Source organism: Nanorana parkeri, unplaced genomic scaffold (genome assembly GCF_000935625.1).
Source record: "Nanorana parkeri isolate BGI_ZX_2015 unplaced genomic scaffold, ASM93562v1 scaffold2552, whole genome shotgun sequence".
Classification (NCBI taxonomy): Eukaryota; Metazoa; Chordata; class Amphibia; order Anura; family Dicroglossidae; genus Nanorana; species Nanorana parkeri.
In genome coordinates this window covers 89,230-102,036 of record NW_017308820.1, presented here as the reverse complement: position 1 = coordinate 102,036, position 12,807 = coordinate 89,230, and the positions used below count along the sequence as shown (strand labels likewise).

The 12,807-nt window shown below is 39.6% G+C and overlaps 1 protein-coding gene across 1 annotated transcript in view; it reads right to left on the bottom strand.

Moving 5' to 3' along the window:
- Window positions 1-12,807, bottom strand: part of CORO2B (coronin 2B) — a 52,333-nt gene that overhangs the window by 20,438 nt on the left and 19,088 nt on the right. The window contains exons 2-3 of the mRNA XM_018573809.1: window positions 6,772-6,972; window positions 2,067-2,183 (exon numbers count right to left, since the gene is read on the bottom strand). Coding sequence (XP_018429311.1) covers window positions 2,067-2,183; window positions 6,772-6,972 — 318 coding nt within the window. The remainder of the gene's footprint in view (window positions 1-2,066; window positions 2,184-6,771; window positions 6,973-12,807) is intronic.

The window sequence follows — 12,807 nt, the reverse complement described above, 5'->3', positions numbered from 1 at the left end:
GTACCATTCAGAGGTCCGATATTGTTCTATGTACAATCCTTGTTTTATTGATTGCATGTAATAATCTACTTTTTTGAGGTTGTGGATTTGGGGTTCTTTGGGTTTTCATGAGCTGTAAGCCATAATCCTCACAATTATGACAAATCACGGCTTGAATTATCTTGCTTTGCATGTAATGAGTCTATCTCATATATTAGTTTCACCTTTTAAGTTGCATTAGTGAAATAAATTAACTTTGCACGATATTCTAATTATTCGAGTTTCGCCTGTATGTTGATGATTTGATGCATATTGAGTGCACATTGCATGTGCACCCAAAAAAATTTGGCTCAACAATATTTTATTAGGATCAATGTATTGATCCTAAAAACAGTGTGCCAAAAATGAAAAAATATATATATATTTAACAGTAATAAGGGACTAAATGTAATCTGCTTACTTCTTAACACAGTGCATGTGATATGGGGTGTCAAGGCACGCCCTAGGTGTTTCATTACTAAAGCTGGTCATCCACTGCCCTATTTTTTTCCTTCAACCAACGGCATGAACGAAAAAAATATAGCAGATTCCCCCATTAACGCTTTGAGCATGTTAATCAAAGAATCCTCGCTGCTTCTGTTGTACTCTGACAGTGGACAGAGCTGGCAGCTCATTGACAGCCATCTCTGTTCGTAGGAAGATTTTACGACCAGCTGATTGAGGGATGTCGGCCGAAAGGGTGCCAACAGTGGCACCCATTCTGCGAATTTCAAGAACCGGCTAAAATTTCCAGTGTATGGCCACCTTAAGGACTTCATTGGGGTAACCCGATCAATTCCTTAGTGACGAAATGCTTAGTGTGGGACTTCACACTTCATTACACTTAATAGGAGGTTGTTTGGACAGTCTGTAACTAGCTTGGACAGTGTTGGCCTTGGATCCTATTCACAACTACTATTTTGGTTGGCACATCTTCTCATATTCATGTTTCACAATTTTATTTATGCACTCCGTACATGGGAATGCTTGATTTTTTTTTTTTTTATCCTATAAGGGTCTAGTCATTGCATTAGAGCTGCATTGCTTAATTCAGACCCAGCGCAATGACAAACTGAAATCCATTGTTTCCAAAAGGCCCAGTACAGAACAATGTGCTGTTAACGTGACACTAAACTCAAGAGTTAAACCTTAAGTCCCCGTTCATACCAGGGCATTTGTAGCTCATATTTGTCAGCACGGAAAAGCTCCGTACAAGAAATCCTATTGATTTCTATAGTCCCCATTCACGTCTCAGCATAGCGTCGTCCTGACAAAAAAGCTGGTAGCTGGAAAAAGTACATGAGCTTCTTTTTTGGGCATATCAGTACGATTAGGAATATGAAAAAGGGTCACGTTGCGCTGATCTCCCCAAAAAGAGGTGCATACTTACAGGATTGTGCAGAGCTTTTCTGTGCTGACAAATACTAGCTACAAACGCTCTGGTATGAACGGGGACTTAAGGTTTAACTCTTGAGTTTAGTGTCACGTTAACAGCACATTGTTCTGTACTGGGCCTTTTGGAAACAATGGATTTCAGTTTGTCATTGCGCTGGGCCTGAATTAAGCAATGCAGCTCTAATGCAAAGACTGGGCCCTTAAAATACAACACTCAAAATACATTCAAGTACCCTAACTATTAACAAAAATGTATCTTATTTGTGTATCACTCGGCTGTAGATCCTCAAATCATCTCTGAATTCATGCTGACACTGTCCTTCCTTCTGGGGGTGACTACTTTTGTTCTCCATGGTCCCTGTGTGTGTTGTAAAGTAGCCATCGCTCCAAGCTCGCTCCCATGATGGACTACAATCCCATGTTTAGTTTAATCATTTGTATTGAGATTGTAGTCAATCATGGGAGCGAACTTAAATCAGTGGCTACAACACACACAGGTGCTATGTCACTACATTTGTGTCCTGATGCTATGTCACTACTTATGTATCCTGATGCTATGTCACTATAATTGTGTCCTGCAAATGCTCTGTGGAGTGCTATCATATTATGTCCTAAGTGAAATACATCAAGATGAAGCAGATATAATGACTTACCGAAGTGTCCTCGGAGCAGGAGGCGATGACATTCTCAATGAATGGGTTCCACTTAATATCCAGCACTGTGCCCTGGTGCCCGCACACCTTGGGGTGGTTGGGCTCAATGCGTCCAGTCTGGGGGAGGCACAGAACATTTCAGAGGTGAACCCCCTACAATGCAGACCTGGGGGAGGAGGACAGACAGATACACCTGTCAGTAGCTCCTCCCTCCTCCTACACACAGACTGCCCATGCAAAACGCTCTGATCATTATTATTGAAGTAACAGCTTAAAATAACATATAATCCAAAAATGTATTAAAATGTTGAATTTATACACTGCCAGTAGACCGATTTGTATGTCTTTGCTTTTCTGACATAAACAAAATAGACGCTGGAACAAGACACCAACAGTGGTCTAATATTGGTATAATCAAATAGGATATAAAAACTGGATCAGCAATTCCTCACAGCAACTGATATGATAATTCTTTTTCTAGCATTATCTGATTCACTGTACATGCAGACATATTTTTTTTTAGTTTTGGATAGGGCAGGGAAGATTGGATAGGACAGGTTTTTACTGCTCTCCAGGGCTCCGTTACAGAGATTTCCCCTCCTGCTGACAATGGTTCCACCAGACAGGAAGTAAAGTATAATCTTCAAAAGGGACACAAACAGAAATACAAATCCAACGGGGGTTCTTCTAGCCTTACCTTACTCTTCTAAAGAAAATCATTTTTTTTCTGCCTGTGTTGTTGTTGGAGAGTGGAGACTTCCACTCAGGTGAAACTGTTGTCAGCACGAGAGGAAGTGAGAGTAACGGAGTTCCAGATAGCAGTAAAAACCTGAAAGGGGTTCTAAACCTTCCCTTTTCTATGAAAAACAAAGAAAAAAACCTTTGGTTGGACACAAACTTTAATAGAATGACCACTTTTCATTTGATCAAGTTGTACATGGCTAAATAACATAACAAAACATAATTCCTTCTCATCACATTTCAACTCTTACTTTTGAAGTCACCTAAATGTCATAGCTGTTTCTTTAAAAAAAAAAAATCAATATTATAAAAATGGGGAGCTGCAATTTGCAAATAACATTTAGGGGCATATTATAAAGTAGTGAATGTGTCATTCATCATACAGTCACTGGTGGTGAATCAATCACTAGACATGTAACCCTGCAACACATTTGTTTTGTATTGATTCAGATTTTTATTTCTTTTGTTTTTGGGAGCTGAGATTTTATTCAGTTTGTTATTCGGATTTCGTATCCGTCTGAATTTTTATTTTGGAACGATCCACAAATGTACTTGAAATCCTATACAGACCAAAAAAAATCTGATGTGGTTGAGAACAGTCACATGTTCGGTTAAGTTTTATTTTGAATGTAATTCAGACGGATCAAAATTTTTGTTAAATGAACATTCGGATTCATTCGCATTTGGACATGTTCCAATTAAAACATTCAGATGCATCCGAATGTCTGAATTTAACGAAATTCATATAGGTAACCATTCGGATACAACATTTACATGTCTATCAATCACTGTCATTTAAAACACATACACAAGGAACATTTATTAGCAGTGAATGTTGATATTAATTGCTTTATAAATATGTCCCTAAATATATTTTATGTTATATGATACTTCAAAATGCAATGATGAAGCATAATGGCATAAACCCAAAGCAACCAATCAGAAATCAGAGCATCAGAGTATGCGGAGATCTTCTTGTCTGTTGTGGGTTAAGGCACTTTCTATATAGTCACTGCACGTAGCACTTTATTTATTAACCACTGCATTTCCTAAATGTTTTCGCTCTATCATGACAGTTTTCAGGTTTTGGAGAGATTAGTCTCGGTGAAAATTAATCTGTTGCTTTGCAGCTCACCTGGATGTTGTTTTTGCTAAAAATGGCATTTCTTAGAATTTTTTTCAAGTATATAACCTCCTGGTACGGAAGAGTTCCTCGTGATTGTGCTTTTGCCTTCAGGATCTGGTAATAGTGGACATGCTCCAGCTGACATTGAAGGAGTCTTGTTCAGTTTGTTCGGATGTGTGATCAAATGTAATACTGCTCCTTTCAGCAGAAGCTTGGGCACTGAATGACACATTGCCAATTATATCTTTGCTTTAAGACTCTTCTAACTGACTATTCTAATGCACACAGAAGCTATTGACATATTTTTCTTCTAGGGCACAGTTGGACTTTAAAGCGAACCGGTCAGTTTGATAAAAAGTGAGACCAACAATACTTTTATAATGTAGGCAGCATGTAGTGAATTAGTACATTTGTTAAAGCCCAATTAAACTTCCAGTTTAAAGCAGCTAAATACATTTCAGGAGGATCAAAACAAAAGGTGTGCAAAGTCTTATATTTAGTTTTCTTTGAGAATTAGCCACAGACTGAGTATAACTGCTTGTCCTGTACCAGCAAGTCCAGAGTGGGATGTATGCTCTGTGCATAGAAGCAGTGGTCTTTTTGCTGATGTCCGACATGCCCCTGGCTAAGTCCGACCTATAGCTCTGCAATCAGCAAATTGATTGGAGATTTCTGACTCTGACTAAGTAGCAGGTGTGCCAGACCTCTGCAGAGAGATCACTACTTCCACACAGAGGGCAAGGGTCCCACTCTGCAGCTGCTGGCAGGGGACAGGCTTTTCAACTGAGACATGTGGTGCTTTAGAGTAAAAAACTAACTGTAAGTTCTTAAACACCATTGTGTTTTAATGTACATGGAATGGTTTAAACAGAAGGTTCAATTGGGCTATAATTCCCAAATATATTTCTTATGGGAGCCCCTTGAATCGTGGGCATACGCTATAAAAACGGTCTTAGGTTTTTTGAAGCTCAGAGTTGAAGTACACATATATACTGTGTGTGTGTATATATATATATATATATATATATATATATATACAAAGTTTTTATAAATAAATAGGAAACATTTTAATGAGCAGTATGTGTGTGTTATTTAAAAGATTTGAATATTTTAATCTGCGCTCAAAATGATTATATTTTTTGGTGCTTCCATGTTTTTTATTGCATGAAGTCCATTTGTTATTTTAATGGTGATGAGGATATTTAAATGCGACCAAATGGCTTAGTTTAGTATAGTAGTGTCTGGGGCAGCCAGCCAATCATTCTGGAACATTCTTGCCCAAGGGTACAAGGTGTCAGGAGCTAGCAGAGGAGATCGGTCAAATGGAACACAAAATACTAGAAGAGCAAGGCAAGAGGAAGTGGTGTGTTCCATAGCGATCTAATGTTATTTCATCTTTTGGTGCGCATGTGGATTTGGTAAAATTAGAACGTTCTTTGGCTACTGATTTCATCTTATCTGGTTCTATCAGGGTATTACACTCTCCTCCAAAGTTTCTCCTCCATAGTTAACAGAAATGGAAGGAGAATCTGATCTGATATTTGTTAAAGTAAATGTGTTACTCAATATTTTTGTCAACACTCATGCAACATGTACGTGTTGCATGAATGTTTGAACTTCCCAAATTATTTTATCCGTTTAAATTAGAGGGGATCAGGTGACACATTTGAAACCATGCACTTAATATCTTATCAAATAATACTATGTTTAAAACAACTATTGTAGTCTATATGACCCAGTGTCTGTGCCATGACATATGTAGGTTAGTTGTCATGTAACATCAAAATTTGGCTGAATGATAATTGCAGCTCTATTAGGCCTGACAAAATCAATAGAACCTAACCTAAGGGTGAAGGGTGATAGATCTGTCAGCCCCAAAGAAACCTCTTTAGGGAAAAATAATTTTGAAAGAAAATGTAAAATTCCGGTGGATACTCTTAGAGGAGGTTTGTATTCTAGAGGAGAAAAATATTACTCATAAAAACTTGTTAGGTATTCAAACAGTGGATAATGAAACCAGCTGGCCATGGAGAAGAAGTTGTTTGAAACATTTCCAGTATTGTTTTGTGCTTGCTAATGCTTCATACTATGAAATTATGAGAATGTGCCTGTCTTGTTGAGGGGATGTGTCTTTATATACTTGTTTATAGATGAGTTATCGGACACTTAGAATAGGGATATTATGTTATATATCAAATATGTACTGTACATTGTTATAAAGCCATTGTAAGTAAGTTGGTAAAGTATACTGGTATGAAAGGTGGCCCCTATTTTCATGGTAAGATGGAAATTCCCCATCATTGTTGAAGCTATATGAGCTAAGAAAAGCACTGCAAAAATAACACTTTATTAGCACAGGTGTCATTAAAATATTTCAAATGATGGTAGTCCTTTAAGCCCCATCCACCCTAAGCTAAGCCTCACCCTTGGCATTCAGCAGGCCAATGTTGGAACCTCAGTAGTAATATCATAGTTTTACATTCAATATAAAGGAAACCTAGATGGAGATAATGTAGGATGCCACTGCTGACCTGCTTCTGGAATGTATGTTGTCTGGCAATCTCTGGCTTCAAAAAACCTTCTGAGTCACTGACCCAGAGAAAGCACACACCAGGTGAAGCATCATGAAGTCAAAACGCCTGCTCTGTGTACTTGTCAGGAAATATTGAAGCCACTGGATGATCATGAAAGCCATGCAACTAGCAATTTTAGAAGTAGAGACCAGCAATGGCAGCCTACATGCTTCAGTATGGGGTTCCTTCATTATAAAATGCCTGGACAACCTCTGGTTTAAGTCCTCTCCTATTTGTTAAATAAAATATAAGTTTTGCCACTCACCTGGTGGAGGGGGATCACCAGAAATGCACCCCCTCCTGCACTCTCGGTGACAATAGCCAGGAATTTGGAGTTGACAGCACAGAATGAGTTGTCATGCACATTCTTGGTGATGGGTATACATTCATAACAGTTCTCTCGACTTGCGACCTTGCCGTATACGTTCCTAAATTTAGAACTGCGATACTGCGGGCGCCACGACATCTGGGAGAGGATGAATATGGTATCAATAGCACGATAGCATGGTAAACACAGTTTGATGACTTAGGAAAATATCTTAAAAGCTCAATTTCATACACATTTTCTTTTAGTTGGATAGATAGAGGAAGTGCTATTTACTTTGTTTACTTTTCTCTGTGACATCATAGAGATCCTTCTTCACTTCTTGTCCCTGTGACACCCATATGCAAAATGGGATGGACTGGGGACTTGAGGGAGATAGCCCGTAACGACAGTGTGCATGTAGTTTATGGACCTGGTTATGGTCCAAGGCTGCTGCCTATCTGGTAGGGATGGGGGGAATTGCTCAACAGAAGATCAAATCTTGGATGAGTGGTTAGGAGCACCTCTTGAAAAAGTGGTCTTACATCTCGCTTGAAGGTTCATCTAGGTTGTTTATTTGAATGGATGTGTCAGATATAGTCAACGTGTCTTGGGGGAATTAGAATGCCCCTTTCTTAGGGCTTGAGCAACAATAATATGTAATGAACCTTGCATTAGGGCAGGATAAGTGCTGAATGCCAGTGTAACCTCTTTGCAATGAGGACTGGATTTGACAGGGGGTGAGGCGCAATTTCAGTGTTAGGCAGATGGCAATATAAAACAACGGACAAAGGCTCTCACCCTTCACCAGGCAACCCAAAAGTAAAGGAAAATCTTTCAGTGGAGTTGGTCTTTATTGTATTATAAGTGCAAAGTTCAAGTCCAGTTTGTAAATAGCACAGTACATATGTAATGTTCAAGAATGCACCGTAGGCCTTTTTTGCGTGTGAGTCTACTGATTTCACAGTGGGTAGTTGATATGTATAAACACAAAGGACAAGACTGATAGCATAGGGGAGTGCATGGTATTTATGACTATGGCACAGAGTCAGATATAACCCCAGCCCCAAGTGTCCTTACTGAAAGCATGCTCTGTATCACATGCATGTTGGAGGACACATTGTGCCTGAGGGTGCGGGGTGACAATGGATCCACTGTCTATTGCCACACACCCTTTGCTTATTCCCCTTCCTACAATATTCCTTACAATGGTTCTCTCTCTACAGTACTATCCACTGGCATAACGTGTTAACCATTTCCTGTATTATCGTCTGCTTCACCATGACCTTTGACCAAAAATGTCACCAGAAATGAAGAGACAAGACTATATTTAGCCCACATTTTCCTAATCACTCTACACTCTAATTCCACATATCTATCAGTCGTTCCATTATAGCACTGGTCTTCCTGTAAGCAATCTTCACCACTGCAGACTGGGGAAACAGCAGAGATTATAAGACCCTTCCCATATTCCCTCAATGTTATCATATATACACATAGATTTACATCCTTGGGAAAACAATCAACGTGTAGAGGAAGTAAGATTAGTTTTCAGTAAAATTTCTGTTTTTTCAAAAGAATAAATAATTTCCAGGAACAATTGTGGCCAATGCACTTCAGTAGAACTGAAGCCAAATCTTTTTGTTTTTGTTTTGGATTGAGTAAGGGAAGGTTATAACCCCTGTCAGCTTTTTCTTGCCATCTCTGTCCCATTGGAGAGATTTTCTTTCACTTCCAGTCCAATAGCCACAACAGTGAGTGAGAGGAAATCCCTCAACAGCGAGGGAAATCCCTGGGGGTCAACAGGGTCACCAGAACTAGTGTGCCCATCGGAAGATTTCCCCTCTATTCCTGTTCTGATGACAAACCAAAATTTGGGATTTTCTCCTTAACTTTTAGTGATAACGTTCACCAGGACAAATAAAATGTTTTGGGTTCAGCTGCACTTTAAATGCAAAAAAAGTCCACATAATAGAAGACAAGAAAAAAAACTGATCAGGAGTCAGCGCTCTGAGCCCACATCAATTCAAGCCCAGAAAAGGTTTAAATCACCTAAAATATAAAAATAAATTGTACAGGAAAATTTCTATATAAATTAACCATTTCTTATTGACGAAGTCAACTGAGGAAACGTCAAATATGCCGGAGCTGGTGATTGTAATTATGTTTAATTTTTTTTAAATAAAGTGGAGTTACGCTATGCTGGTTTTATTTTGTTTGAGACTCTGAGACTGTGTATCAAGTTCCTGCCTGATATACAGGAGGAGAAGTGGAAAGTTGCAGGTGAATTGAAGCTGTGATCCCGTCTACAGTATGCTGGTGTGGAGGTCAGGAGTGATCAAAGAGTTAGGAGGAGGAGAACTGATGATTGGGAGGCTGTAACACAAGAGTTTATAGTTGTGGGTCTGACGTTTCTGGTGAGTGCTGAATCTGATAGGTATATGTTTGTAAATGAAAAAAATTCTGTTATGGCCACTAGATGGCTGAGGACTCCTCAGTGAAGAGCAAAGACAATAAATACCTATTTCTATACTCCTCAGCTCTTTATAGTGGCCATAATGTGGAATTTACTTGGTATTACATGCAACCTGGAAGGAAAATATACTAAGGATGTAAATTTTTGCCTCCATTCGCACAGAACAAATGTTTACAGATTTGTGCAGGACAAATGGCAATGTGAATTGTTGATACTCACTCTGTGCCTTGCTGCTGGTGGTTACATACGGTAGGAGCATACAATACAAATGGAGAAACACAGTGCACTGGCATGGCGTAGTAGATAATTAATGAATGAGCTAAAACAGTGTTTTTATTCCATTATTAAAGGATTTACTACACTATGCAGATGTGCAGTGCTTCTCCTTTTGCATTCACATAATACAGGAGACTTTCTAGTTTTAAGATGAAGGGCTCTGTAAATGTTCTGCTGGACTACCTGAGTTTGATTAGCCCTTTGCAAAACATATTGAGTGAAAATATCCAAACACTTGTCCTTTCACATATATGATAATACTTTTAAACTAATTACTATATTACCACATTTGCCATCCAATTCTTTCTATAGTGAAGATCACAGAACGTTTACACCATCTACTTTATACAAAAGAAGGTTACCCTTAGTGCCTGTTCACACGACGTCCGTTTTGTGTGCTGACCTGATCCGTACGCTCCTGCACTCAAAATGCATCCCAATGTATCCCTATGTGTTTTATGGGCTACAGTTCTCACATGCGCAGTCCGTTCAGCTTACGACAGAAAAATACTGCATGTCACATTTTGTACGGTCAGGAAATGCAAACGCGTCAAAAACGCACTGCACTGTAGCTAACATACTAACAGCCCCACTCCAGCAAATTTTTTTTTTTTACTGGAACGCATCAAAAACGCGGCCATAACGCGGCCAAAACGCACTGTATCAGTAGCACCGCGTCTGCAGATCCGGACCTGATCAGGACCTGAAACTCATGTGAACAGGCCCTTAAACTAAAAATTCTGGATTGGTACCCACATTACCCCTGCTGTAATCTGTTATAGAATACAATACTCTTTCTACATCTTGCATGTATGCTCATAGCACCCAAAGTTCTACATCACTTAAAGTTAAAATGCATAACAAATATCATCTTGCTATTACACTGAGTTTACAATAAAACTATAAATAGGTATATGTCGTATACAGGACAATATTACATGCTTTTACAGACATGATAGGCAGAAGATCTTCCAAAAGTAAAAATAGTCATTTGTAGGCTGTGAAAAGACAAGTCCCTTGACACATCCTGCTTGGCGTGCTCTTGCTCAGGGCCTCCCTAGATTAGAAACTGTGCTCTGATTTACTTCCTGCTAAGTAGTGCAGATACTACATCCTCTGTCATGTCATTAAAAGCTCTCATGGAGATGCAGCTAAAGCTGGCCATACACGGAGCAAATTTCATCAAGAACTGGACAAAATTCGCTCAATAGGTGGCTCTGCCAGCAGCCTTCTACCTGTCATTCTTCGATCAAAAATTTGGAGGAGCCATGCAGAAAATTCTCAGTTGAACAGTGACTGCACCCAATCAGCAGCAGCTTTAGTGTAGTGGTGGTATAACAATAGGACATTGCCTTGTACACTGGACACTACAGAACATGAAAGGTACACATCAGCGTGGCAGCTGACTTTTTTCTGAAAGTGACACTAAACTCGGGAGTTATATCTTAAAAATGCATTCAGGTACCCTAACTATTAACAAAAGTGTAGCTTATTTGTGTATCACTCGGCTGTAGATCCTCAAATCATCTCTAAATATGTGCTAAAACGGTCCTTCCTTCTGGAGGGTGACTACTTCATTTCTCCATGGTCCCTGTGTGTGTTGTAAAAGTCGCCACCGCTCCAAGCTCGCTCCTTTGAGCAGAGGTCCAATGACTAGTCTTCAGTGTTGGCTGTAGGCACCTTGCAACTGATTTATTTTGTATTGCTACAAAATTTGTCTCACTATGGAGGTGTCCATCTTTGTAGAGGAGCAGGGACGTGCTTCCTCATGTCAGACATGCCCCCCCTTCCGATGATTTGTCATCTAATGGCTGGTAGGATAATATTCAAGAAGCACCAGGTGAGGTGAAGAAAGCACAGATCCATTGCATTGATGGAGCATAAGCAAGGAAATGCTTGCACTGCAGGTGCTCAAATACAACTTCCTATCCCGCAGAGAGAACAGTCACTAAATTTAATTCCAAATCCTACAAGACTAGCAGTCATAGGCATAGTGCTTTAAACTATATCACGCTGCATATATACAGTTATTAAGCTCAAGGTTCAGATGTGCCAGGGTACAGGAAGTGCACTGAGGCAAACGGTACATTTTCAGGGTACTTCTTAGGCACAATTTAGTAGGGTTGCACCGATATATCACCCACCGAAACATATTGGGCTAAAATGGCACTTTTGTCTAAATGCCGAAACTACAATTTTCTGGACAAAATAGCGGTGCATCCGTTCTTTCTCTCCTCCCCACTGGGCGCTGCTCTGTGTCCCAGCGGGGAGGAGAGAAACTGTCACAGGAGGCCGAGCCCTGCGGGAGGAGAGCGTTGTGAGCGGCTGGCGTCTCTTCTCCCCCGCACTACTCCGCCTCCTGTCACAGATCTGGAGAGTGGTGTGGGGGTGGAGACAGCCATTGCTGTGACAGGAGGCTGAGCTCTCCTTCCGCACCGCCCCGGGAAGAGGCTCAGCCTCCTGTGACAGCCAATCCAGGATGGAGAGCGGCGGTGTGGGCGGAAACAGCTGTCATTGCTGTCACAGAAGGCTGAGCTCTCCTCCCGCACCATCCCGCCCAGCCTCCTGTGACAGTGTGTCAGGATGGAGCGGGTACAAGCAGTCAGTGATCGCTGAGTGTTCGTAAATAATTGAGGACATAGTATGTTTACTATATCCTCAATTATGAATGAATGGGAAGTAATCTACATCACTTCCTGTTCATTCATGATTGAGGATATAGTAAACATACTATATCCACATGTTATGAATGAACAGGAACACTCAGCATAGAGGATTCCTGTTAGTTGATAACAGGGGCTGGAGAAAAAGAGATTGAGGACTCAATCTCTTTTTTATTGTAAAAGGGAAATATCAGGAGTCTGTTTAGACCCCCAATATTTACCCAAAGCCCTTAAAATGAAAGTTAAAAATAAAAATATTTTATAAAAATGAATAAATAAATAAAATATAAAAATTTGTCAAAGTTTATAAAAAATAAAATAAAAAAATGTAAAATTTTTTGAATAAAAAACATTTCTAGTTTCGGCCTGATTTTTTTTCATTTCGGTTTCAGTTTTGAAATGTTCATTTCGGTGCACCTCTACAATTTAGTATTTCTAGATGTTCCCTTTAAGATTTCAAATCTCTACCTCTTTAAGTTCAGGTCAACGTTTAAAACAGGGGTGGTTTTTATAGAGGCATATAGTTAAACTAAAAAATCTCAGTCATTTTTTAACCAAAAAGTGTTGCATGTTAAAGAAGCA